At 34.7% G+C, this 23,440-nt stretch overlaps 4 protein-coding genes across 4 annotated transcripts; 1 reads left to right on the forward strand and 3 right to left on the reverse strand.

The window, feature by feature from the left end:
- Positions 1 to 436: 436 nt before the first annotated feature.
- Positions 437 to 10,267, reverse strand: LOC114712839 (protein FAM135B). The gene is made up of 15 exons (XM_028897392.1): positions 9,771 to 10,267; positions 9,583 to 9,668; positions 8,292 to 8,446; positions 7,655 to 7,716; positions 7,310 to 7,504; positions 7,136 to 7,190; positions 6,790 to 6,936; positions 6,493 to 6,626; positions 5,889 to 6,081; positions 5,687 to 5,746; positions 5,329 to 5,571; positions 2,425 to 2,683; positions 2,109 to 2,314; positions 1,766 to 1,816; positions 437 to 1,013 (listed from the first exon to the last, which is right to left on the reverse strand). Exons 1-15 carry the CDS (start codon positions 9,953 to 9,955, stop codon positions 726 to 728), a joined length of 2,319 nt encoding a protein of 772 aa, XP_028753225.1. The 5' UTR covers positions 9,956 to 10,267; the 3' UTR covers positions 437 to 725.
- A 4,638-nt stretch (positions 10,268 to 14,905) lies between these two features.
- LOC114712840 (putative F-box protein At1g67623) lies at positions 14,906 to 15,610 on the forward strand. Its single transcript, XM_028897393.1, has one exon. It carries the CDS (start codon positions 14,906 to 14,908, stop codon positions 15,608 to 15,610), a length of 705 nt encoding a protein of 234 aa, XP_028753226.1.
- Positions 15,611 to 16,108: 498 nt separating this feature from the next.
- Positions 16,109 to 21,389, reverse strand: LOC114712838 (bZIP transcription factor 12-like). The gene is made up of 4 exons (XM_028897391.1): positions 20,559 to 21,389; positions 20,133 to 20,204; positions 19,650 to 19,679; positions 16,109 to 16,846 (listed from the first exon to the last, which is right to left on the reverse strand). The coding sequence occupies exons 1-4, from the start codon at positions 20,964 to 20,966 to the stop codon at positions 16,766 to 16,768; spliced, it is 591 nt and encodes a 196-aa protein (XP_028753224.1). The 5' UTR covers positions 20,967 to 21,389; the 3' UTR covers positions 16,109 to 16,765.
- On the reverse strand, positions 20,993 to 21,346 carry LOC114712841 (nuclear transcription factor Y subunit alpha-like; the record flags this gene model as incomplete). Its single annotated transcript, XM_028897394.1, has 1 exon — positions 20,993 to 21,346. A coding segment is annotated over exon 1 (330 nt), but the record flags the coding sequence as incomplete, so codon positions are not given.
- Positions 21,390 to 23,440: the final 2,051 nt, after the last annotated feature.

Here is a 23,440-nt window from a genome sequence, read left to right on the forward strand (position 1 = left end):
TATGAGGGGTTTGAAGTTTTAAAAAAGGTCAACGAACTTACCAACCCAATCTTACATTTTTAATAGTTGAAGATGCTTGTCTTGAGGAATAGATCAATATTTGATAGACATCTCAAATAAAAATATTACAGCAGCGTTTTCTAAATAAAATAGACAGTAACTTTATTGGAAATTCATCGAATTCCAACTGAGAATGTACATTTTTTCTAGGTTCTAAGCCTACTGAGCTGACACCTTCTATAAACTCACAACAGATATTGTACACCTATGCTCCTGTTACTTGTACACCAAGTAATACAACATGCCTGACTAAGCAACACTGCAAACCCTTAATAATCAGGTCCTTTAGCAGAGCCCAGTAGAGACTACTAGCATAAAAGGTGCATCCCTATCTTGGACATTGAGCGAGAAAATATATAAAACAGAATAGTAAGTAATTCACAGGCCAAGGTCCCATAAAAATTCAATGGCTCTACTATATGCTCTTGTGAAAGAAAAATGGAGCAAAATTTGGCCAAAGGTTGGAAAGGATCCACCAATTTTTGTCCTACTATACCCACCTGGAGGAGTTTCGACCTTCAAAGGAGTTGAACTTGGCACCCATGAAATTTTCTTGATTCCAATGGAGGAATCAGTTATACAGGTGCAGAAATCTTGTGCCAAAAACCTTCGCCAATTTTCAAAATGAACTGAGTTGAGAGACTTCCATGTAGATTTCTGCAAGACTAAGTGAAGAGCTCGGGAAAAGACCACATTATGAACTTAGCAAAAATGTCAGACTCCAAGAACTCTATATGAGCAGCCCGCCCAATGAGTGTGTTTAAGTTCTTGCCGTATGAGGAGGTATTGAAGTTGATGTCACAGCGCATGACCACACCATGGTCGGTGAGGGCATTAATTTGGTGCAAGCAATTATTTAGCATCTCATGGAAGACTTTCCCTTTTTTAGAGTAATCCAAGGAAGCTGATGGACAATGTTCAATTCTGGCAGAATGGTAGGGGACATAACCATCCTGAAATGAAATTGAGAGGAAGCGCTAGGAAATATTTTAACAAATAATAGAAAGGGGTAAATGGATATTTAATAAAACAGTGCTATGGAATTATTTTTTTTGAGTTGAACGGTGCTATGGAATTATTAATTTTACACAAGGCATATAATCAAAACTAGTTGATAGCTCTAATAAAACCAACACAAAATGTGAAGAAACCATATTAAAGGACCATCGCAGAAAAGCAGATAGAGTAGCTGCAATTATGCATTATTTTAAGTCCTATACTGGCAGGAAAAAAAGGTCCTATAGAAGTGAGCTTTCCACCCAGCATATTTCTTTTAATTATTCAGCTCCCGTTTCTTTTCTTGATCCATTGGTTTCAGATATATACTTTTTACTACTACCATGGGTCTTCAAGATAATAGCTAATTTACTAATTTGAGTGGATTAAGAAAATTAGTTAAGTTAGTTGTTTGTAATAAATAAGTATTGTTTTTCCTAAAATGCCCTTACTAACCAAGTGTCATTTCATGAAATATTTAATATGTACAACTGCTACAAGGACCATACCTTAGAAAAAATAGATAAATATGAAAGATAAAGTGGATTGGGATCTTATATTTAGAATCAAATTAAAAGTCAAACAAGCTCTTATATTAAGGACAGAAATGATCAAATAGATGAATGCAAGCTCTCAGGATGGAATTCAGAAAATTAAAATTAATTTCAACTTATCCAGATTCTCATCATAAGCATACCAAAAAGGTTACCTGAGGTGAGGACAAAAGTATTATATTCCTGAAGTTCACCAGTGTCTTCTTCTGCAGTAAAAGAATAGATGTTATTTAACTTCAGCAGCTAAAGACTAACAAAATGAAACTTATTTCCCATTGTTCCCTTCATCAAAATACGCCAACTAAATTGAACAGCATAGAAAACATTTGCCATGAGGATTCAAAAGAATAAACAAGCTACAAGACTCAGACCAAAACTTCAAGGCAGCAACCTTCTAGCAGTTGAATTTCCAGTAATCACTGCTTACCTCCCGCCACAACCCCAAAAAACATTCACCATATATCAAGAGAAAATAAGCATGCATTCACAATTCAGTACCTTGGAAAGATTGTAGATGAAGGTGTTTTCAAGATCAGGATCATCTGTAAATGTCAGCTGATGGATGCATTGTATGTCCTTCAGCTTCTTCAAGAGCCACAACCCTGAATTGAACACAGAGTTTGAACTATACATATAACCCAGGTGAGGACCCGATATTGAAACATATGTATACAGGTATCTTAAATATGGCTCCATGATGCTCTCTGCAATTCAAAACAAAAACAAAAAAAAAAGAAAGAAAGAAAGAAAAAGAAATTCTTTTAATAATGTGATTGTGATCAACACTACTTCTATAAGATTTATGCATGCACACCTGCTAAAGCAGTCCTGATAATGAGATTTCCAATAGAATGGCCAACAAAGCTAAGCTTGATATCTTTCAGGTGTCCACTTCTTGAAAATTTATCCATCTTCCTTTTGACGAAAGAGACCACCTCCTCTGCAAGTCGTAAACCCATTTCTCTGAAGTCTCCAGATGTTTTGTCTTCATTAGCCTCTGACATAAGGAATTGTATCTTGGGATCTATCAGCAGCCATTGGTTCCGCACAAGCCGTAAATCCAAATGATGTCCCTGCAAAGTTTAAGTGATAGTCAAATGATCTATTAACAGAACAATAAGGAGGATAAGACAAATTCTAAACTTGCCAATGAAATGAATTCACTATGACTATAAACATTAAAGTAGGAATGCCGTCAACTAAAATTACATATAACAATCAGCAAAAGCCACTAACATCTTTTGAGCACAACATAATTCATGCTAAAATCATGAGAATTGCAGTAATATATCAGTAAAAAGGCAAGCAAAAATATTGTAAAAAATAAGGCAGATGAAACTACACTACAAACAACAGTATAAAAGAAAAGAAAGAAGGCTGTTGCATTGCATATCTCTATGTCTACTGCTGTGAAGGGTAGATCCGCATTACCAATTAGTCATTGGTTTTGGCGACTGATTGACTTATACTTGAAACGGGAAAGTATAACAGACCGAGTTTACCCTTTAATTTCAGATATATACCATAGAACAGCAATGGTTGAGGCATGACTTGAGCAAACAAACAGATCTAAAAGGAACCGGATGTAATTTATTAGAGGGAGAGCTCACGTGTGTAAAAAACAAATGCATGGATGCATGAGTATGACTGTCTCAATGTAACAATATAAAATGAGGTTTCATGCACATACATAGAAGAAATTAGGATGAACGGGGCCCATTTGTACTAATAACTTTTATAATAAGATAAAATTTCTGGCAAGAATAATTCAATGTTAAGCCTCTATTGGGACAGTAAAACCCTTCTGTAGGACAATCAACAAAGGAGCAGAGTTTCTTGAAGCATTCATGGCTACTTTGTTATGACCATCCCAAACTTCAAATAAAAGAATACATCCAGCCCCAATATCACATGGCTGTAGTGGCTAGATACAATGACTAAGATAAGACAATAGATTATATTCATTAACTTGAAAACTTTATCCATAGACAATTGTTCAATGAGACGTGTCAACATGTTTACCAATAAGTGCTCATTTCAAGACAAAAAGGCAATTAGCTTGGGTTCATAATGTTTATCCAATGCATTATAATGTGCCTCCAAGTCTATTGCTAATGGTTAAGGCAAGGGATTTGGTGATTTGTCGTTATATACTAGAGGTTCATTATTGGACAAAGGGTTCACAGATGTGGTCACACCTCTAAATTTTTTTCGACTACTGAGGGCTTGTTTGGATTGTCTTATAAGTAGCTTTTCAAACGTGATTTACAGAATACAAGGTAAGTATGTGATAAGAGTTTTGTCTCGGCTTATGTGAACTTGTTAAAAGTTCGTCGTGAACGGAGCTCCAAACAAGCCCTAAAACATATGGTTGTGCAACAAGTCATTTGAACAACAAATTATAAAGGATACAATGTTAGGACCCTTTACAAGGTATGGCATTATATGGTTCTCACCCACGAGCTAGATTTTCGCGCATGATTCTCTTAAATGTCCATATCAATGGTATCAAGGACTTATACTACCCTCCATTCTCTACTTCTTTCCCACGTTCTGTTCTCCTTTCCTCTTCCCATCTCCCATTCTCTTGCTTGTGTGTCGTTGCCCAGGTTTAAGAGTCTGGATGCTAGGTTGTGGAGCATGCTGGAATGTTGGAACCTATTGCAAAGGCATAGGACTTGAGTCTCACTTGATGGATCCTGAAGCTTTTAACCTCATGAGCTAAATTCTGTTGTGACTATCTTAGAGGTTTATATCATTGGCAAATTGGTATAAGAACCTTCTACAACTCTCTCTTTCCATTTTCTCTCCCATAAATCTCCTGCTCTCTCCTTTTCCTCTTGCCCGTATTGAAGTCAAGTTTTGGAGCCCTCTTTCCACTTGATCTCAACCATGCATGGTCGTCATGCTGTGGACTGAGGTGATGCTAAGACCCACTGCAAAATATGAGACTTAAGCCCCACACCAGAAGTATGGGATACGGACATCCGATTGGTATGGACATTAGGTTCTTCAATCTTGTGATCTAGCTTGAGTTATGGTTCTCTGAACACAGAAGCTACCTGTTAGGCTATGGCTCTCCTAAAGATTAATATCACTTATCAAAATGAATGGACTAAAATGCTCCATGTTTACAGATAAATAAGTTTTCAAAAAGCACACAATTTGAATCTGCAGCACCCAAGCTATCTCAAAATTGTCATTTTGCTCAAAATGTGGAGACAAGTTAGCAGTGTTGAACCAGCATTTTGCTTAAGTTAAGATGTGAAAAAGTTTATGAGCTTATGAGTGATATTTTCCTGCCCCCAGTACCCAGCTGCTATGGCTAAAAAACCTCAGGAATGATGAACCAACATGATTCAAAACATCAATTCTGTAACCCTTGGTAATCCAAAGAAAGGAGGCAAATCCCTCACTTTAACCTAGAATTTGGAAACATCGTAGACAAGCTTCAAATATGGATACAACATTTGATGTATTTAACGCAAAAGTTATCCGTTCAGCTCCAACATGTTGAGTGGTTTTGTGTAACAAAAGCCATATGAAGATAATCTAGAGATTTTTCATTTTCATTTTTTTTTTTGGTGAATTCATTTTGAATTTATTACTACGTGATATATCATCCCAAAACAAATGAAGGTCCAAAGCAGCAAGAAATGTAAGAAGAGATGCCAAAATAACTATAGGGATGAAGGCAAATGTAAGAGCTGAAACATGCCTGAAATCCATGCACAAAAACAACTACTCTCAAAACTTGCCCATTTCGTTGTGGGCTACTCCCAGACTTGTTTGTGCCTCTAGATCCGTTTTCCAAGATAAGATTTGCTTTTGCCTCCAACGGATTGAAGTAAGAATTTACACTTGGAGAATGATCCATATTTGCCATCCGTTCTATAATAATAATAGGAATGCGCAAAGGATCCTCGAATATATACATGTCTTGAAGTGACCTATTGTTGATCTGCACTAAATTCATATTTGTCACAACCAGTTTGCACAAGAGAAGCATATAACACAGTTTCCGTTCAATAGGAAATGGAACGACTATAAAGCATTCTAGACAAGCAGCCACTCACCTTCATTTGTGCTATTCCTCGTCTATGAAGTTCAGCACGCATTGTTGCAGTCTGAGAAGGCTAAACAGAAAAGAGAGACAGCAGACCCAAAGAATTGTTTTAGTTAAGCAGACTTACATGCAAAAAATATAATGATTAATCCCAAATATAACAGAAGATGATCAAGTTTATGATTCTTGTACAAAATATATTAGATATTTACATCATCAGTTAACTTCCTCGAATTTAAAGATCTTCCATGTGTGCCCCAGCGCATTATTGTTCCTTCAACTCTGCTACTCAAACTCTGATGGGGCATCTCAGATATGGAGTGTACCATCCATATTGACCATTCAGATCTTCGATCAATAGCCCATGAATGACGTAGAAATTCGAGTATCATTGTTTTATTTTCCCTGGGTTAAAAAATAAAGGGAGGGAAAAGAAAATCATATCATTGCATCAATTTAATCCTTTAACATTATGTTAAAATTATTAGAGTGCCCTTGTGACAAAAGAAAACAATCACGCTAAGACTTTATTTTAGTAATAAAAATGCGTCACAATATGCATAAACGGAAAAGCAGCTTCATTCCAAAGAAGTTAAAACTCTCTTAGACTGTAGATCAGGCTCAAGCTTGGCTGATAAAAGCAAGGAAATATCAGCCTAGAAATCAGGAAAGAAATTGAGGAATAACTTTTCCAGATACAATAAAGATCGGAATAGATGCAGGAATACAGAACAAGAAATATGAGCAACTATAAAGCTGCGACACTTGAGGTAATTAATGGACATGTAATTACTTCAGTAATATATGTCAGCATACCTGTGAAATTTCAGAAACGTGTTCCACAGCTGTAAGAGCTGATTTCCCAGAGACTGATAAGAATTTAACAGATCGTCCCAAGATAAAGACTGAAACAATTTGTATGTATGCATAGCAATATAACCATTAGCTTTCTATTGAAGGAAAGGTTGAGCTACTACATAGAAATAAGTCTGAAAGATCAATAAAAGGAGAATAAATAACAAAGCATTCACACTGCAGTTTTCTACCTCAGCACTGCCTTCTGAACTGGTAGACAGTTGCTGTGAAAACCTATTCAGTAATGTCCAAATGTACCAGTGGCGAAGAATTAGCAAATTTTGCACGGTCAATTGTGGGATCCATCCCAGTAAGATCAATAGCTTGGTTGATTCCTTCGCTTAACCTTCTCAGATCTTCAAGGAGGATATCATGGGCAGCCATTAATGCTTTGATGAGCTTAGCCTGATTTGAGATTTGCCCATCAGTATAACTTACTACAGCAATAAAAAGGATTTCAAGGGGAAAAAAAGAGTGTAATGAGTTTAGCAAATAATATAAATCACATGCTTATCATAGCAGCATCTTCATAAAAGGAAAAATATTATTGAATAAAAAATCAAGTAGACGTAGATCATGTGAAATTTACTGTGATAAAACTTGCCTTGTTTGACTTAATAGAATCTTCCTCATGAGCACCTTCAGAAGACCAATAATCACTGGCATAATACAAGTAATCAATTATTAGAGCCGCAAAGTATGTAAAACTCTAAATTATTTCGATGCAACAGTGACCAGCATTATGATGCAAGCTTCTAAAGATGAAACTCTGACAAACCTGGGTACCTTCAGTCGGCTTGTGTGATAGCTAGCTTTTTGCAAACTGACATGAACACTTGTATCAACAAGGACAGCATGTGAAACATCAAAATGGACAGGACAATATGAATGTAACCCGAGAAGAGCTTTAGGGGGAATTCTATACTCATGAACTGAAGCAGAATAAGCATCTGGAAACGCCTGCATCTCAGCTCTGCACAATGATGCAAGCAGTTCCAGGGTTCACATCTTCCAATTGACAATAATTATTAGCAAGAAAATAAACTCCACTTCAATAAATATCCATGTTTTGAATTTCATTTGTTAAATATACCAAGAAGTGGGAATGGCATCATTGACTAACCCAATATCAGATGTAAGGGCCTGCATAAGCTCAAACTTCATGATAACAGCAGACGATTTTGCCTGAGAAAATAAAATCAATCATCAGCCATTATCTTACGAACTAGAGGGAAAGAATCAAGTCCATAAGAAACATCGGTGAGCATAACTGGAATTGATACACTTATATAAACTGATTTTGACACATAATTATGATGTACTTACATTATTGTTTGTTTATTGCCTAAGTTCTTGTGTGATTTGTTTCCTTTCCCAAGTTCTTTGCTCTGTTCATTATTTATGTTTTCATTATATTGTCTGAGGGGACTTTCCACTTCTTTCAAGAATTTCAGTATTCATTTAACGTGAAACTATATCACTGTATCAAATTTATATTAAGTCAGGACATTTTTAGGGCTTTCAGTTGGCCACGTTGGAAAACCCCAAAAATATCACATGAAGCCTCAAACATAACCTTCTTTCTTACTTTTTTGGCAAGACAAAGATATCATGTTCTCAACAATCTTTCCTCTATTTTATCTGTTTTTAGCGTGTCAGCTACCTAGTTGATTTGTTCAACATAAAGAAACCCTCTCAACTACCTGCATATATACAATATCTTTCATATCAAACTATCAAAGGATAAGACAATTACTGACCTCATGTCCTGCAAAAGAAAGATAGAATGAGATCATAATAGAAAGAACCACATCCTGCCTTGCATATTTGATTCGAAATGGTGGTGTTGAAAAACTGTTGTCTGCATCATCTATTTTCCAAACTGTACATAAATTGTCATAACCCACTTCAGGAGCTGCAGCAAAAGATCAAGATGGATTCTCAGATTTCACTCCACATTAATCGCAGTAAAAAGATAACCATCTGATGGACCAAGATACTTCAAATCAAACACAATAGGGCCACTGCCTTATGATATCAACAGCATATAGCAGGCTTGAAAAAGCCGGAAAAAGTTTTCAAAACATGAAGGGTAAATATTTTAACTTAATTCAGACTACAAGAATTTCAAGTAGTTCATGGTTGGACACTACAAATTTATTCCCCCCAACCCCAGCAAAGAAAGAAAGAAAAGGAAAAAAAAAAACTGATAATAAAAAAAAATTTGTGAAAAATCTCTGAAAAGCTCTACATGGCATTGGGAAATGGGATACTTTGGCTTCAGGTCATATAAAATTGGCAAAAGTCAATACCATTGCACCGTGCATGATCTGGTCCAGACTTTACAGAAGTTAAAAATGATGACAAATAAACAGCATCATGAGGATCACCTCATGACTCATGATACAAGCTTGTCTTCTAAGACCCTAAAATTAAGGTTTTGCGTCATTTGTTTCCACATTCCATCTTTTCACAGGAAAAAGGAAAAAAAACACACACGCACGCGCGCGGGGGGAGAGAGAGAGAGAAGACTATCAAACAGGCCATTTATAGAACTCCTATTAAATCAGACAAAACATAAATATCTTTTTTTGGGAAAAGGAAGTCTAAGTGGCTATTGACACGAGAAGTATGATCATTCTAAAATACTAACCGAAATTTCAGAAAGTAGTAGTGTATGAATACATGATTTGCGCACAATTTTCAAAGGCTTGATTAATGACCTAGTAAAAATCATATAAAATAGTTTAGAGTGCACCTGCATTGTGAGAATTAGAAAGGGAAGTTATTCACTCTGTGAGCCTCGTCTGTTAAGAAAAATTGATTGGCAAGCTCATTGTAAGCTTGTGTAAATAAAAAGAACTTGTTCATCATATGTTGCACCTAAGAACAAAATTGCGTGGAAATCACACACAAGCACAAATATACCAATCAAACAAGCACAAGCTCTCAGTGAACCTGAATATGTAGCTCCATGAATTAACCATGTCTAGCTACAGAGAAACATCTTTAATGATTACTAATGTCTCAAAAGATTGTAAATATATTCACCTTCATACTGAACCACCCGTGCCGGAATCCCAGGATAGGAGTCATCGCCATCCTCCCATCTCAAAGTAACCTTGATTTTGTACCACCTACATTACATGACTAACATTTAAAAATCAAAAGGAATACAAAGAAAGTATTTGAAACAACATTCACCAGAACTAATCAGTTCTGCTGAATCTAGAGCTTACCCTTGTTCGAAAAGGTCTAGATTATGAAACCTATGAATGTAAATAGCAACTTCATGAACAGCATCCATCATAGACAGTAGATTTGCTCTTGCAGGACCACGTTGCTCGACACTGGGCAACCTTTTGGTCGACATATTCCTCTGATTCAGACCCATAAACCATCGTAGCCTCCGAATCCCAAACATGAGTGGCACTGGCAGACACTGTGATTACTGATATCCAATTCCCAAATAATCATTCCTAGTTGTTTCAGTGGAAGTTGAGCAAAACCCACAACTCCTGAACCAAAATGAACCCAATACCAAACTTCCCACTCCCCTTAGTTTCTATGCTTACTAAACCCATCAGAAACCTCTCCTTTTTCAAAGATATATAGCTTTAATGTCAAGTTGCAGAGCAAATCTGTAATGTAGGTTTTGAGCTGAAGCGATTGACGGGAGAGAGTTAGGAAAAGTTGGGATGAAAATGGAGAAAAGGCAGAAGGAAGGAGAGGAAAGAACTAAGAACGAAGACGGACTTTTTTGTTTAATCATTCTTGTACCTCGTTGGCACACAGCAGGACCCAACCAAAAAAAATGTAAAAAAACATCATTTTTTCTTGTCAAACCCTACAGGAGCAGGTGATGATGATGGCATTAATGATAGTTTTTTCTTTTGTATTTTTTTTTATTAAATTCCCCAAAAAGATAAAAATGGGAACTTTGAAAAGAGCACCACAGGTGGAAGCGCATGTCGTGTCAGTATAGTCATGCGGCCATGTTCAGCTCACGTTGTGACATTTTAACTGTGGGGATCGAAAATCACGGGACGTGACTCCGGCCTGGAAATTTTGGTCGGCATCATTATTCGTCTGATCATCCGTTGTCTGTTGATAGATAGATCCCTTAACCGTTAAGACAAAAGTAAGCTTCTTTTGCTATTTGGTGCCATGGAAAATTGGCTCAAGGTAAATCCTAGTCCTACCCTCTCAGACCCCGTTTGATTCGCTGTATTTTCCTTAAAAAAATGAAAATGGAAATTGTGTTCCAATGTTTGGTTGGCATGAAGAGTATTACTGTATTCATCTGTACCAAACACAAATCATATCAAAATAATTATCTTCTAATTCAGTGACATAAAAACTTGAGTAAATGAAAGGTTTGTCTGATGCATATCCTTTTAAATTAAAAAAAAAAAAAAAACAATTGTGCAACTTTTTCAACGAAAAGTAATACTTTTTCTTCTTCACTCAATTTATTCTCTTCAGCAAAACAAGAAAGGGGAGCTTTTAAGGTATAAATTTTGGTCATGAACCGACAAAACACTAGCTTATAAAATCCATCCCTCCTCACAGTTTCATGTAGGAGAGATACTGCTTAATCAAAGTTCTTGAATTTACACTAAATTAGTTAAAATTTGATAAAACTATACTCAATATACTGTTTGATTTTAAAAAGGATATAATTAACTAATTTTTATTTATTTTTTTCTCAATAAGTTTAATGCACTTCATTTGATCATATTTTATATCTTCTTACTGACTCAAATTGACTTGACTTTACCGAATAAACGCCTCAATAGGGTTTAGTCATTATTTGTCACTCCAAAGCTTTGTGAAAAGATGATTTACTAGGTAACAAGTTTACAAAAATCGATCAAATAAAAAATATACACAACAAATAATTTTTACACTTTATTTCAGTTAATTTTCTTTAAAAAGTAATATTGATATATGTTACTATAAATATATATCCTTGACTGAGCATTTTTGTTTGTAATTTTCTGCAAGACATATATAGCCCCAGTAGATTCTATGATTTTCTCAAATCTACCTGACAAAATCCCTTATTAGAAGGCTGGAATTCTCTTTCATTAGATCAAGAAAAATTTGTGAACTTGTCTCCTGGGTCATCAACTTTACAGTTGTTTGAGGTAGAGATGTAAATATTACTCCTCCGATCCTTAATATAAGACTTATTTAACTAATTTGATTAGATTAAGGAAGTTAGGTAAGTTGGTTAATTATAAGAAAAGTGACACATTTTTCCTAAAACACCATAATCATTTTTCTTAATACCCCATCTCCCTCTTCTATTTGATTATGGTTGAGGGAGTATCCATAGGGGTAATTTAGAGAACATTGATAAATATGAAAAATGGATCTTATATTTAAAATCAAAACCAACTCAATAATTGGTCCTATATTAAGGATCGGAGGAGTACAATTTAATTAATTATTTCATAACAAAAAATTAAAAAAATATATAAAGAAAATGCCCTATTCGGGGAATCATATGAAATTGGAATTAGTGGGTAATATCATGAACCATGAATAGTTAGTTTACGAAATTGGGCTAAATTTTAAATACTCCTCCGGTCCTTAATATAAGACCCATGTAACTAATTTGATTAAATTAAGGAAGTTAGGTAAGTTAGTTAATTATAAAAAATATGACATGTTTTTTCTCAAACACCATAATCATCTTTCTTAATACCCCCTCTCCTTCTTCTACTTGATTATGGTTGAGGGAGTATCCATAGGGGTAATTTAGAGAAAATTGATAAATATGAGAAATGGTTCTTATATTTAGGACCAAAATCAACTCAACAATTGGATCTTATATTAAGGACCGGAGGAGTATTATTTTGTTGATGTTTGACCCTTTATCAATTTTGCAAACTCTTGACGCAATTGAGTTGCCTTTAACGTGATCTTTCGGTGCTGGAAAAAGAGAAAATGACCTTATATTGTTCTTAGTTACAAGTTAATACTGCCTCTTGTTTTTATACATATTATTTAAAAAAATTAGTTAAGTTAATTATTTGTAGTAAATGTATAAATATTCTATCTAATCATATGCATTGAAATTATCAATAAAAATCTTCTTAATATGTGTAATTAATAGTGATACTTTAAAAAAATAGTTATAACTTTGGGATATAAAATGAATTGTGATTTTAAATTTAAGACCGAGCTGAACCTTTTATTTAACTCCAGTATTTAAGACTAGAGGTAGTAGTTTAGCATAGGGTGCAATCTTGCAACTTAAGGATGAAAAACAAAGTTAAAATAATTTTAAATACTAAATATTTATGTCTCCACTATTATAAGGAACTTTTTTGACAAATTGACTACGCATGTTAATGGAGTTCATCAAGTACAACTTGAAATCGTATTTTTATAAACTTCCAAGAACGTCTTCCAATCAACTTAACCCTAATCCAAACTTACACTTAATTATTTTCCCATCTTTGTGGGTAATTTTAGAATAGGTTCATTAATTCAAGCCTTATTTTTCTCAAAATATATTATATTACCTTCGGTTCTTAATATAAGAACTAGTTGACTAATTTGAATAAATTAAGAAAACTAGTTAAGTTAGTTATTTATAATAAATAGATATTATCTTTCTTAAAATATCCTTACTAATCAAGTATATTAATTAAAGCTATCATTATTACAAAGATCAACTTAGAAAAAAAAAAGATAAATATGAAAGACAAAGTATATTTGAGTTTTATATTTAAGACCAAAATAAAAACTAAACAAATTCTTATATTAAGAAACAGAGATAATATTTTGAAACACTTAAAAAGCCATCTCGTGATATAAAATGGAAGGAGTGATTACAAAAGTAGGAGTATGATAGACATGAACATGGTAAATCAATAATATCCCTTTCTTCCCTCCATATCATGGGAGACATTAGAATCCATGGAATAATCAATGGAATAGTTAATAATTTTTGTTATTACACTTTATCTTTTTATTTTAAATATTTGAAATAGATTAATTTAATTATGATCCGTTGGAACATGATGCAATAATTATATTCTGAACTGGGATCATTTTTTTTTTCATCCTTTAGTATAAATATATAACTTCTTGTCAACATTTAATAAGGAGAATACTATTTTTGGTACAATTTAAAGAATAAATTTTGTATCCAAATTTTTAAAGTTTTTTATTAAAAAAATATTTTTGGTTCTTCTCTATTTAAAGCTCGAATTTGGATTGGAAAAAAAATGAAAAGAAAAAGCGTTAAGGGTCCCCAACACAAGCATTGGTGATTGGTTAATCATTCTCCCAAGTCCCAATGACACCCCAAACTGTGGTTAATAATCTTTCTTCTTTTAATTTATTTTATTATTGGTGGCCAAAACACTGAGTATTTCCTAGTTTAAAATAGTAAATTACTTTTTTAACCATCAAAATAATAATAAATTACTTTGATCCTCATCCTGGTCAAAATAATCAGACCTGCAGAACAAGTTGTTACCACCCGTTACCAAATATTCTTTTACCGAAGGCAGAGCTGTGATTACATATTTAAACATATAAAAAAAAAAAGGTAAAAGCTAAACTAATTAAAAAGATAAGTGAAACTATCTGAATTAACTGAAAACTTATTATATTAAGCATTCTTTTTCCTTTTTGGTCAAAGAGATACTATTGTTTATTCAATAAAAGCAATAAGCATTATATAATCCTTAACTAACAATCATTTAGAACTTTAAAAAATTATACTACCTCCTGTCCTAAATATAAGAGCTAGTTGATTAATTTGAGAAAATTAAGGAAATAAGTTTAGTTAGTTAGTTGTAATAAATAGATGTTGTCTTTCCTAAAATATCTTTGATAATCAAAGGCATAAATATCAGAGATAAAATGGATTGTGGTTTTATATTTAGAACTAAAACAAAAATGAAACAAGGTTTTATATTAAGGATCGGAAATAGTATATTATTATAACCACTATTTAATGAATATCGTACTAATTAATATTTACTGTAAATTTTTCAAGAAGCCAGACCATGTAATAATTACACACACATAAATAAATGATAATCATCCATATCCAAAACTAATAAGCCGATTTTGATTTTGACCATATTCCTAATCATACAAGGAAAAGTAAACTTCATAATAGATAAAATATATCTTCTAGCAAAAAAAACCAAAAGATAAATTTTATCTATCAGAATTCACCAAAAATTATATCGATAACTGATCAATTTCTTAAAAACAACCCCAATTTCCTAAAACGCTAAGGAGGAGGAAAACCACTCTTATATATAGTAACCATTAATTAACACAACAATCATACAATCATATTCATCAAACTCAAAGCTTCATTAATCTTAATTCATCGTCAATGGCGTCCCACCCCAGCATCATAGAATTTCTCCCAACCCATGTCTTATCAGAAGTTTTAGCCACAGTTGCGTCTTCTTCCATGGCCGATCTCTGTACACTCAAAACTTGCTCCAAAGAGCTTCACAATCTGATTGAAGAAGACGACTTCATTTACCAGCGGGCGTGCATGCAGAAGCTTCCCTACATTCCATGGTTCATTACACCCCCAGAATCTTCCTTCCTGACTCGTTGCAGACAAAGCGGAAACCCAGAAAGCTTGTACAGAGAAGGAATGGTGCAATACTTCAGCCCTCTGGGGCTTCATGATTCTGGTCTGGAAAGATTGAAGGAAGCTTCAGAGAAGGGTCACACAGAAGCAAGATATGTGTGTGGGATGATTCTGCTGTGTAGTGAGGTTGAAGATGAGAGGAAACAAGGGGTTGAGTTGCTACGTTGTTTTCTGGGAAAACGGAGGTTTGTGGAGACATGTAGGAAGAAGGTGGATGCATGTTTAAGGATGATGTGGAAGAACGATCGTACTCGTACGTTGTTTGGGAATGGTCGTCGAGAGCGTTTGTGTGGTTCCAACATGTGCCGTGGCTTGCAAGAAATCGCAGGGTTGGAAAGTGGGTGGCCGGGGCTTAATGAAGAAGATGAAGGTGTTTCATGTGTGTTATGCAGGTGGGATTATGAGTTGCGTCAGTTCTCTAAGATATGTTGTTGAATCAAAGTGGATCAATGCTTATAATTAGAAGGTTTTGATTTACTTTGTGGCGGTAATAATATGGTTATTGTCCGTACTTTGAATATGATCTTAGGTGATTGAATATATTTGATAGAAACGAGAAACTCTATCATTTTCGTTTTCTTCGTGTAATTTGACCTTTAATGGTTGAAACTATATTTTCTGGTCCGTGATCTCGATGAGTCAAGAACAACTAAATTCCAGTCATGAAGATGATGTCAGAATAAGAGTAAATAGGCTGTGTTCTTATTTTTTTCAAGGAATCTCGGACACATTAATAAAACATAAGTTTTCGTTACTCAAATTTTTATCACTGACATCAAATTATCAACTCATCAGGGAAATAGCCACTCGTTCAATTAAGACTGCATTATATATTGAATATTTCCTTCCGCGCTTGTGCAAACTAAGAGACCAAAGAACTGTTGTCCAGCCAGATTTTTCATAGTATATAGGAAGAGTCTAGAAGAATAAATAAAAACTGAGAAAATTGCAAAAGAATGTGATTATTAGTAATGAATTACAAGTAGAATCTTGAAATCAAAATGAGCAGCAATATCATTCAAGATCAGTCTTGTTACAAATAATGTACTGTCAGCGCTCTCTAGGGTAAAGATTCTATAAACTCCTGCAATACTAGTAAAAAATCTCAAAAAGCGAAAAAGAACAAAGAAAGGGCTACTCCAGATCAATCAGCCTCCCCTTCTCCTTTCACTCAATATCAACAAGCAAGGGAAGCCTTGCTGGACCATCAGCATAATACAATAACCTCACTTATTTCAACTTTTTAGCAACAGGACCTATCTGCTCAGAATCCATCATAACCATGGATCTTCCACAAGCAACAAATCAATGACCTTAACCTCTATCACTTTTACTTGCATTATTTGACTTGCCAGCTACTTTCTCTATACAAGGTAAGCTCCAAGTGCCTCTGAAAGATAACCAGCTATGGAATAACCCTGAAACTGTTTCCCCTTTTCCCTAAAATCATCTTGCTCCATTTGATTACTATCTACAGGCCATTAGGTCGATCCATCAGGTCAAAAATTACATATTGAAATCACCAATGGACCAAGTTCACTCTCACAAGGCCAAAGAAACCAATCCGTCAGACGAAAATTGCTGATCAGATCACCAGTGGGCTGAATTCACTCTCCGAATCTTTCGTTGTGGTCTATGCTTCTCCACCACTGGAATAAGGTTTTCCATGAGCTGCAGGCAAAATTGCAGGAGATTCAGATTAGATTCATTGTCAAGATGCTAAAGGCAACATATTGGTAAAACTGAAAGCAAAAATCAGATGCCCATGACCCTAGTCTCACTTGGTTGCAAATGCCGCTCCTACGCCTAGGAGATTGTAAGGGTGTGAGACTCAATTCCCCAAGAACCACCCCCCCCCCCCAAAAAAAAAAAAAAAAACCAACAAGAAGAAGTAGAAGGAAAAAACCCATCCAAACCCGCCAGGGGCAAAAATAAAAAGTCTCTGCCATCTCCCTAAAACCGTGCCTTTAATAAACCAAATGGAAAGATGAAATTAACATGGCGATTTTGCCATTACTCCAGGTATGAGTGTTTAACAGTTTTATTTTTGAGAAGTATTCAACCATCAAGAAAATGTGTTATGAAGCCAATTTCACAATAGGAGATTATTAAAAATGAACAACTCTGCCGATAAAACCAAAGGATGTAGGCAAGAACTTATTTGATTTCTCAAATATACAAATGCCATGTTCAGCGAATCAAAATACTGGCAGCCAGATACAATCACGCGGATCCTTTCTCATGGGATATGGGAATCATACTCCTAATTTCCAATTCAATACAATAGTAATGTGATAGATCTGGAAATTCAAAGATTAACATATCATTCCCCAGGACCTTTAGCAGAAGATCCAGGAAAGAAAAGCGTGTGGGAAAAAGTAACTCCAGTGGACAAGAGAATTATACTGACGTTCATAACCGTAAGGGCAAAGAGGTGGGGTAGCAGTACGGTTCAGGTGTAGCTAAAGGTGGGAGGTGTTTGTACTTTGTAGTAACTTTTTGGTCTTGAAAAAAGCCTCTCCAGCCAAAAGGAGACAGGGAATTAGTCCTTTGGAAGTAAAAGTGTGGTTTAGGAGAGTTCTGACCCCTCAAAAGCCAGAGTCACTGCCTTGTGTGTCTTGCTTTCTGTTCTGTGTAACCTATACCTGTGATTTGTGTTGTATCTTGGCGTTTGGGTGTAACTGGGGTCAGGGTTTTGGCTAGAATCAATGTCAGCCTCATGGAACTGATTCGGCGTATTTTGTCCTAGGAATATCAAAACCCAGCATTTCCCCTCTATTTATAGCTGTTACCGTTTATTTTATTTCCAGTTTGAAGAAGTTTGCAGGTCTCTACCAATTCAGCATCAAAGAAGGTCAATTAATGGGCAGGAGGATGAGTGAACATGTGGAACAGTTAGACCAAGAGGTGATAGGATTGAAGGAAGTGTGGATTGTGGAGGAGTCGAACAGGGATGTTGGGACCGTTAAAGAGTGGATTTTGGAGATGAAAGAGGCAGTACCTCTACAGGGTGCCCAAGGGCTATGGCTGCATCTAGGGCCACTACTCAGGCCACTCCTCCTCGAAAGTATCACATCAATAACATTCCCCTTACATGATAGGCCTTATGTTACAGTCCTTACTCTAGGATTGGGAGGATCACTGTAAAAATAAAAATAAAAAAATTGAAATTTTATGTGTATGACTGGTGCAACAATGGAACCAAACTGAATTGGCATCTAGTTTACTAGGTGGACCGACTAGCCCCCTGTGGTTCCTATAACATTAATAATAACTATAAAACAAAGTCAAAAAGATAGAGAGAACCAGTTCAGATCTGGAATAAATGCACACCATAATATAATTATTATAAATGTGAGCCACATGACAAGTAATATATCTTCTTAGGAATAAAATTACCATTTACTGCAAATAAGATATCTCTTTTTACATCACAATTACAGCTACAAATAAAAAAACCATTTTCGTTATTTTAAGGGAATGAGATCCACTTTAACATGAAATGTTTAACAATCCGACATACTTTTCAGACCTGCAGTTCCAAATGCCAAATATGCACTAAAGGCAGATTACATTTGATCCCAAACATATTACAATGAGTACTTAAGAAACGAACAGTATGATAATAGCTATAATGAGTACAATCCCAGGAGAACAATCTCAGTTATTGTATCATAAGGCGCTAAAGGAAGACACTACTCAAGGCTAGTGCCTCGCGCCCATCAGAGGCGCTGCCTTCAACAAGACACTTCTAGATGAGTGCCTTTGGTGCTTTTTCCAGCTTTCAGGGAAAGCACCCTGACTTCGGCACTTTTGTGTGTTTGAAGCGAAGAAGAAGTTTATTTATTAGCTTAGTCCAAAACTTTAAAAGATACTGATAGGATACATTAGGAAACTACAAAATCTCTCAATCTTAAGCCTAGCCCAAGACTCAAGATATTTAAGAATAGAGCAAATAGTCGTAGTTATTCTTATCTTACAATATTTAGATTATTAGGTTTTAAATAAAGCCGCCACCCCCAAGGGACCACAGACACAAACAAGCACTTTTGGTAACCCATAGAACACATGTACAAGTGACATAAGGGTAAAATTATAAATTTTATAAGTGCACACGATATAATTATGAGTTATGACTTAATGATTCTTATGCTTGAGTAGTGATATTAGTGACTTAAAGGAGTGCATTTGATGATTATTTGATTTATGACTATATGATTATTATGCGAGAATAGTTCATCTCGTCAAAAATGTTGCTCCGAATTTACATTTATCGAGTTTTGTTTGTAAAGCATATATTTTCCTACTTTAGCATTTTGCTTCACTAGATCATGTGCCTTTTCTAACACCACATGTAAGGCATTAGCACCTTGTACCCGCCTATTATCTTTGACTACTTTGATCCTAGCCGATTCACAAGTGCTACAAGCATTTTTGCATGTAGTCCAAGCAGAGGAGGAGATGATCTACATACCTGTTTGAACCTCTGCTTCTCCTTTTCGGCCTGCATTCAAATCCGAATATTTCAAAAACTCTTGCAGAAATTAGATTCTAGGGACAGCAGTAAGATTAACATTAAAAAAATAAAATAAAATAAAATAAAATAACCAGGATAAAAGCTATAAAGGAACGTGAAATCGTCATTTAATTATCAGTATTTAACTCAAAGAAGAAAGGTAGAAAATCCATCGCACAGGCTACCAAAGAGCCAGCTTTACAGGCTAAAGTGTATTTGCAAACAAAAAAAGGAAAAAAGAAAAACTGTGTAGCGCACCTCATCTATGACAGCGTTAAAAGATATGAAATTTTAGTATCGTGTCTCTTCTAACAGAACTGCGTGCTTAATTTTCAAAAGAAAAATAGCAAAGCAGCACTTGAAGCTGCAGAGCGTGTGGACACGGTCTGTAACTACACAAGACACATGAATACGAAAATTTTTCAACTTCTACAAGCATACCATTTCACTCGATAGTTGTGCATTCTCTGCCTCGAGCTGTGTCACCATAGTCTCTAGCTCAACAGTGTAAGCCTGTAAAGAACGTTATACTGATCAGCTTTTATAAATCAGTTACCACTTGGGAAACAATCTGAGACTAAACAGGATAAAATGGAAGTTCAAACTAACATAAATCAAGAAAGCACAAAACACTCAATTCAACACCCTCTATAGATTAAAGAGAAAGCTAGTTCCCCGTTATGATATGACTTAATAGAATTTTCAAACAAATCATCATTTCAACGTAAATTGATGAAGTAACGGCATGCAAATGCAAATATGTATATACCGATTAAAAAAAACGCATCAGTTTAATTTAATTTAAATGAGAATCATATCATATTATATCATTTAAGAAAAGAGGTCAAACAGATAAGGTGAAGTAACCTGCTTGCGTTCTCTAGACCTGGCTGCAGACTCTCTGTTTTTTATCATCCTTCTCTGCTTCTGAAGCGTGGCCCTATCAACGGGTTCCTCCACAATCCTTCGCTTCCCTCTTCCCGCTGATGCTGCAACTCCAACTACTGTCCCGTCAATCCCATTTCCAAAAACCTCTATGGACGACCCTTCCTTAACCTGCACCGGCGTTGGCATCGGGAACTGAGCGCCACCGTTGATGGCGGCGGCCGTCGCCGCAGCATCCACGCGGAAACTCGCATGGCCAGGTACTACGGTAGGAACCCCTCTGACATCCTCCTCTCTTACAGCTCCAGCCTTGGCCAAAAAATCCTCCAAAGTCATGGCCTCCAAACCCTCCCCTGCACCCATCCGCCTCTGATCACCACCCTCCACCATCTGCTGCCACACCTCCTCGGCCGTCTTGGTGCCCAATTCCGCCGCAGCCGCAGCAGCAGCAGCAGCAGCGCGGGGAAATTGGGGTCCGACGGGAGGTGCGCCGGGTTGGGGTTATTATTGGGATCGGATGAAGAAGAGTAATAGGACTTGAGGAGATCATCCATGCTCAAAGAACCCAAAGCCTTGGAAGGGTCGTCGGCGCCGGCGTTGGAATCGTTGTGGTTGTTAGTATTATTGGTGGTGTTGTTGGTGTTGTGGGTGTTGTTCTGGAGATCAGCGAGAATAGAAGAAAGGGAATATAAAGAAGACTGGCGTGGCAGATCCGGATTCGTCGTGACCAACTTCGACGACGCCATGCCGGTGCCGGATTTCTAGGGAATCCTTGAGAGGTAACTCCTGGGATTTCTCTATTGTAAAGTCCCACTTCAGTGTATGAGGCTGTGAGAGGGTGAAATCGCTGCTATTTCGGGGTCAGATTACAGAGCAAGAAAGAGATATATAGCTCAGAGAAGACGACTCGTGGGGCAGGGGAAAAAAAAGAAAAGAAAAAGCAGTTTTGAAAAACACTGTGGGAAGGGAAAAAAATAAAATGGAAGTATGGAAGTTGAAGCAAGGAACGAACCCATATTTATAAAAAGAAAAAAAAATTGGTCCTTGATTTGGTTTATTATTTAATTAAATGTGTTGGTTTCGCTGGAAAAAAAAATATAAATGTGTTGTTTCTATAAAATATTATTTTAATTATTTTCATTTAAAAATTTTTATGAAAAATTATCTTAATATATGCAATTAATAAGAGAATTTTTAAAATTATAAATTTGAGAGATAAAAAAAATTTTTATTTTATGAAAAATAGATAAAATAAGTTGAAATCTTATATTTAGCACATAGAAAATACTTGAAAGCTATAAATTGTACTAAAAAAATTAAATTGGATTAAAAAAATCAGGAAAAATTATTCTTTCACCTAGCTAGAAGGGAAATATATTTTAACCAATAAATCTGATGCATTATATTAGATTAATGAAGTTCGAGCTTTTTATTAAATCAAAAAATAATTTATTTGAAAATAAATAATTATCCTTCAATTGATAATCATTTATTAAAAAATTTATTTTTAATTAAAAATAAAGATTACTTTTCATAGATTTCTATATTGCTAATTAATATTTAAAAATTAAATTTTAATGAGAAAACATCGATTTAATTAATTAAAAACTTTATGAATCCATGACAAATTTCTATCATGTTGCATGGCGCAGGAAGTAAGAGTTCGTTGGTCAAGGTGATAATTTTGGAAGAAAATCTTTAGTGATTAATAAATTAATTTAAAACATTTTCACCTATAATAACTGGTCACTGAGATTGCACTAATACTTTAAAAACATATGGCAAAAAATTTAATACCTTGAAAAAATAAACATTTCTTATATATATATATATTATATATATATATAGGCATATTTAATATCAAAACTACGTGACTGAATTCAAACCTCAGATTCAGTGTGTGTTTGGATTGGGTTTTACAACTATAAACGTGCCTTAGATAATGTGTAACCAGCATTGAAGGGTTTAGCTTTTTCTCCAAAAGCTTCTTGAAGAAAGCGAGTTACAAGCAAAGCTCAAAATTTGAGCTTTTCCCCTTGAAAATGTGGAGAGACCAAGGTGGAGAGAGAAAATAATGAGAATGAAAAGAAAAATAAAAGTATTTGAGTGACTTATAATTTGAGTGACTTATAATTTGATCCAATAACTTGATATTTTTTTCTTAAAAAGCAAACAAAATTAACTCATAAAATTTAATTATTTTAATTTATTACTTTTCTTGAATTTATCAAATTGTACACATTTGATATACTACTTTCATTCCTTAACATATGATCTAAATAGCCTCATTTAAAGAGATTAAGGAAAATAAATAAGTTACTTGATTATATTATATTATATGATCTATCTAAAGTATTTATGTACTCTATCAGTCATTAATATAAAACCATTTAACTAATTTGATTAGATTAAGAAAGTTAAGTAAGTTAGTTAATTATAAAAAATATGATATTTTTCTAAAACATCATAATCATCTTTCTTGATATCCTCCATCTCTCATTTACTTGATTATGGTTAAAGGAGTATCTATATAGGTAATTTAAGAAAAATTAATAAATATAAAAAATAGGTCTTATATTCAAACCAAAATTAACTTTAAAATTGCGTCCTATATTAAGGACCGAAAGAATATATCATTAGATTACATATTAGTTTATAATTAAGCAAAATTAATTTTAAAAGAAGATAATATAAGTACTTTAAAGTAATTTATTTAACTTGCTTAATCTTTCAAATTAAAATTTAAATCTCGTTTCAATAATCAAATGTGGTAAGTTATAAAATTCATGCTATTTTTAATTATTTTACATCTAACCTTTTTTATTGATTTATTCAAACAAGTTTCAATTTATCAAACTGACTTT

Source organism: Neltuma alba, unplaced genomic scaffold, assembly GCF_004799145.2.
Source record: "Neltuma alba isolate B1F8T4 unplaced genomic scaffold, ASM479914v2 tig00011397_pilon, whole genome shotgun sequence".
Classification (NCBI taxonomy): domain Eukaryota; kingdom Viridiplantae; phylum Streptophyta; class Magnoliopsida; order Fabales; family Fabaceae; genus Neltuma; species Neltuma alba.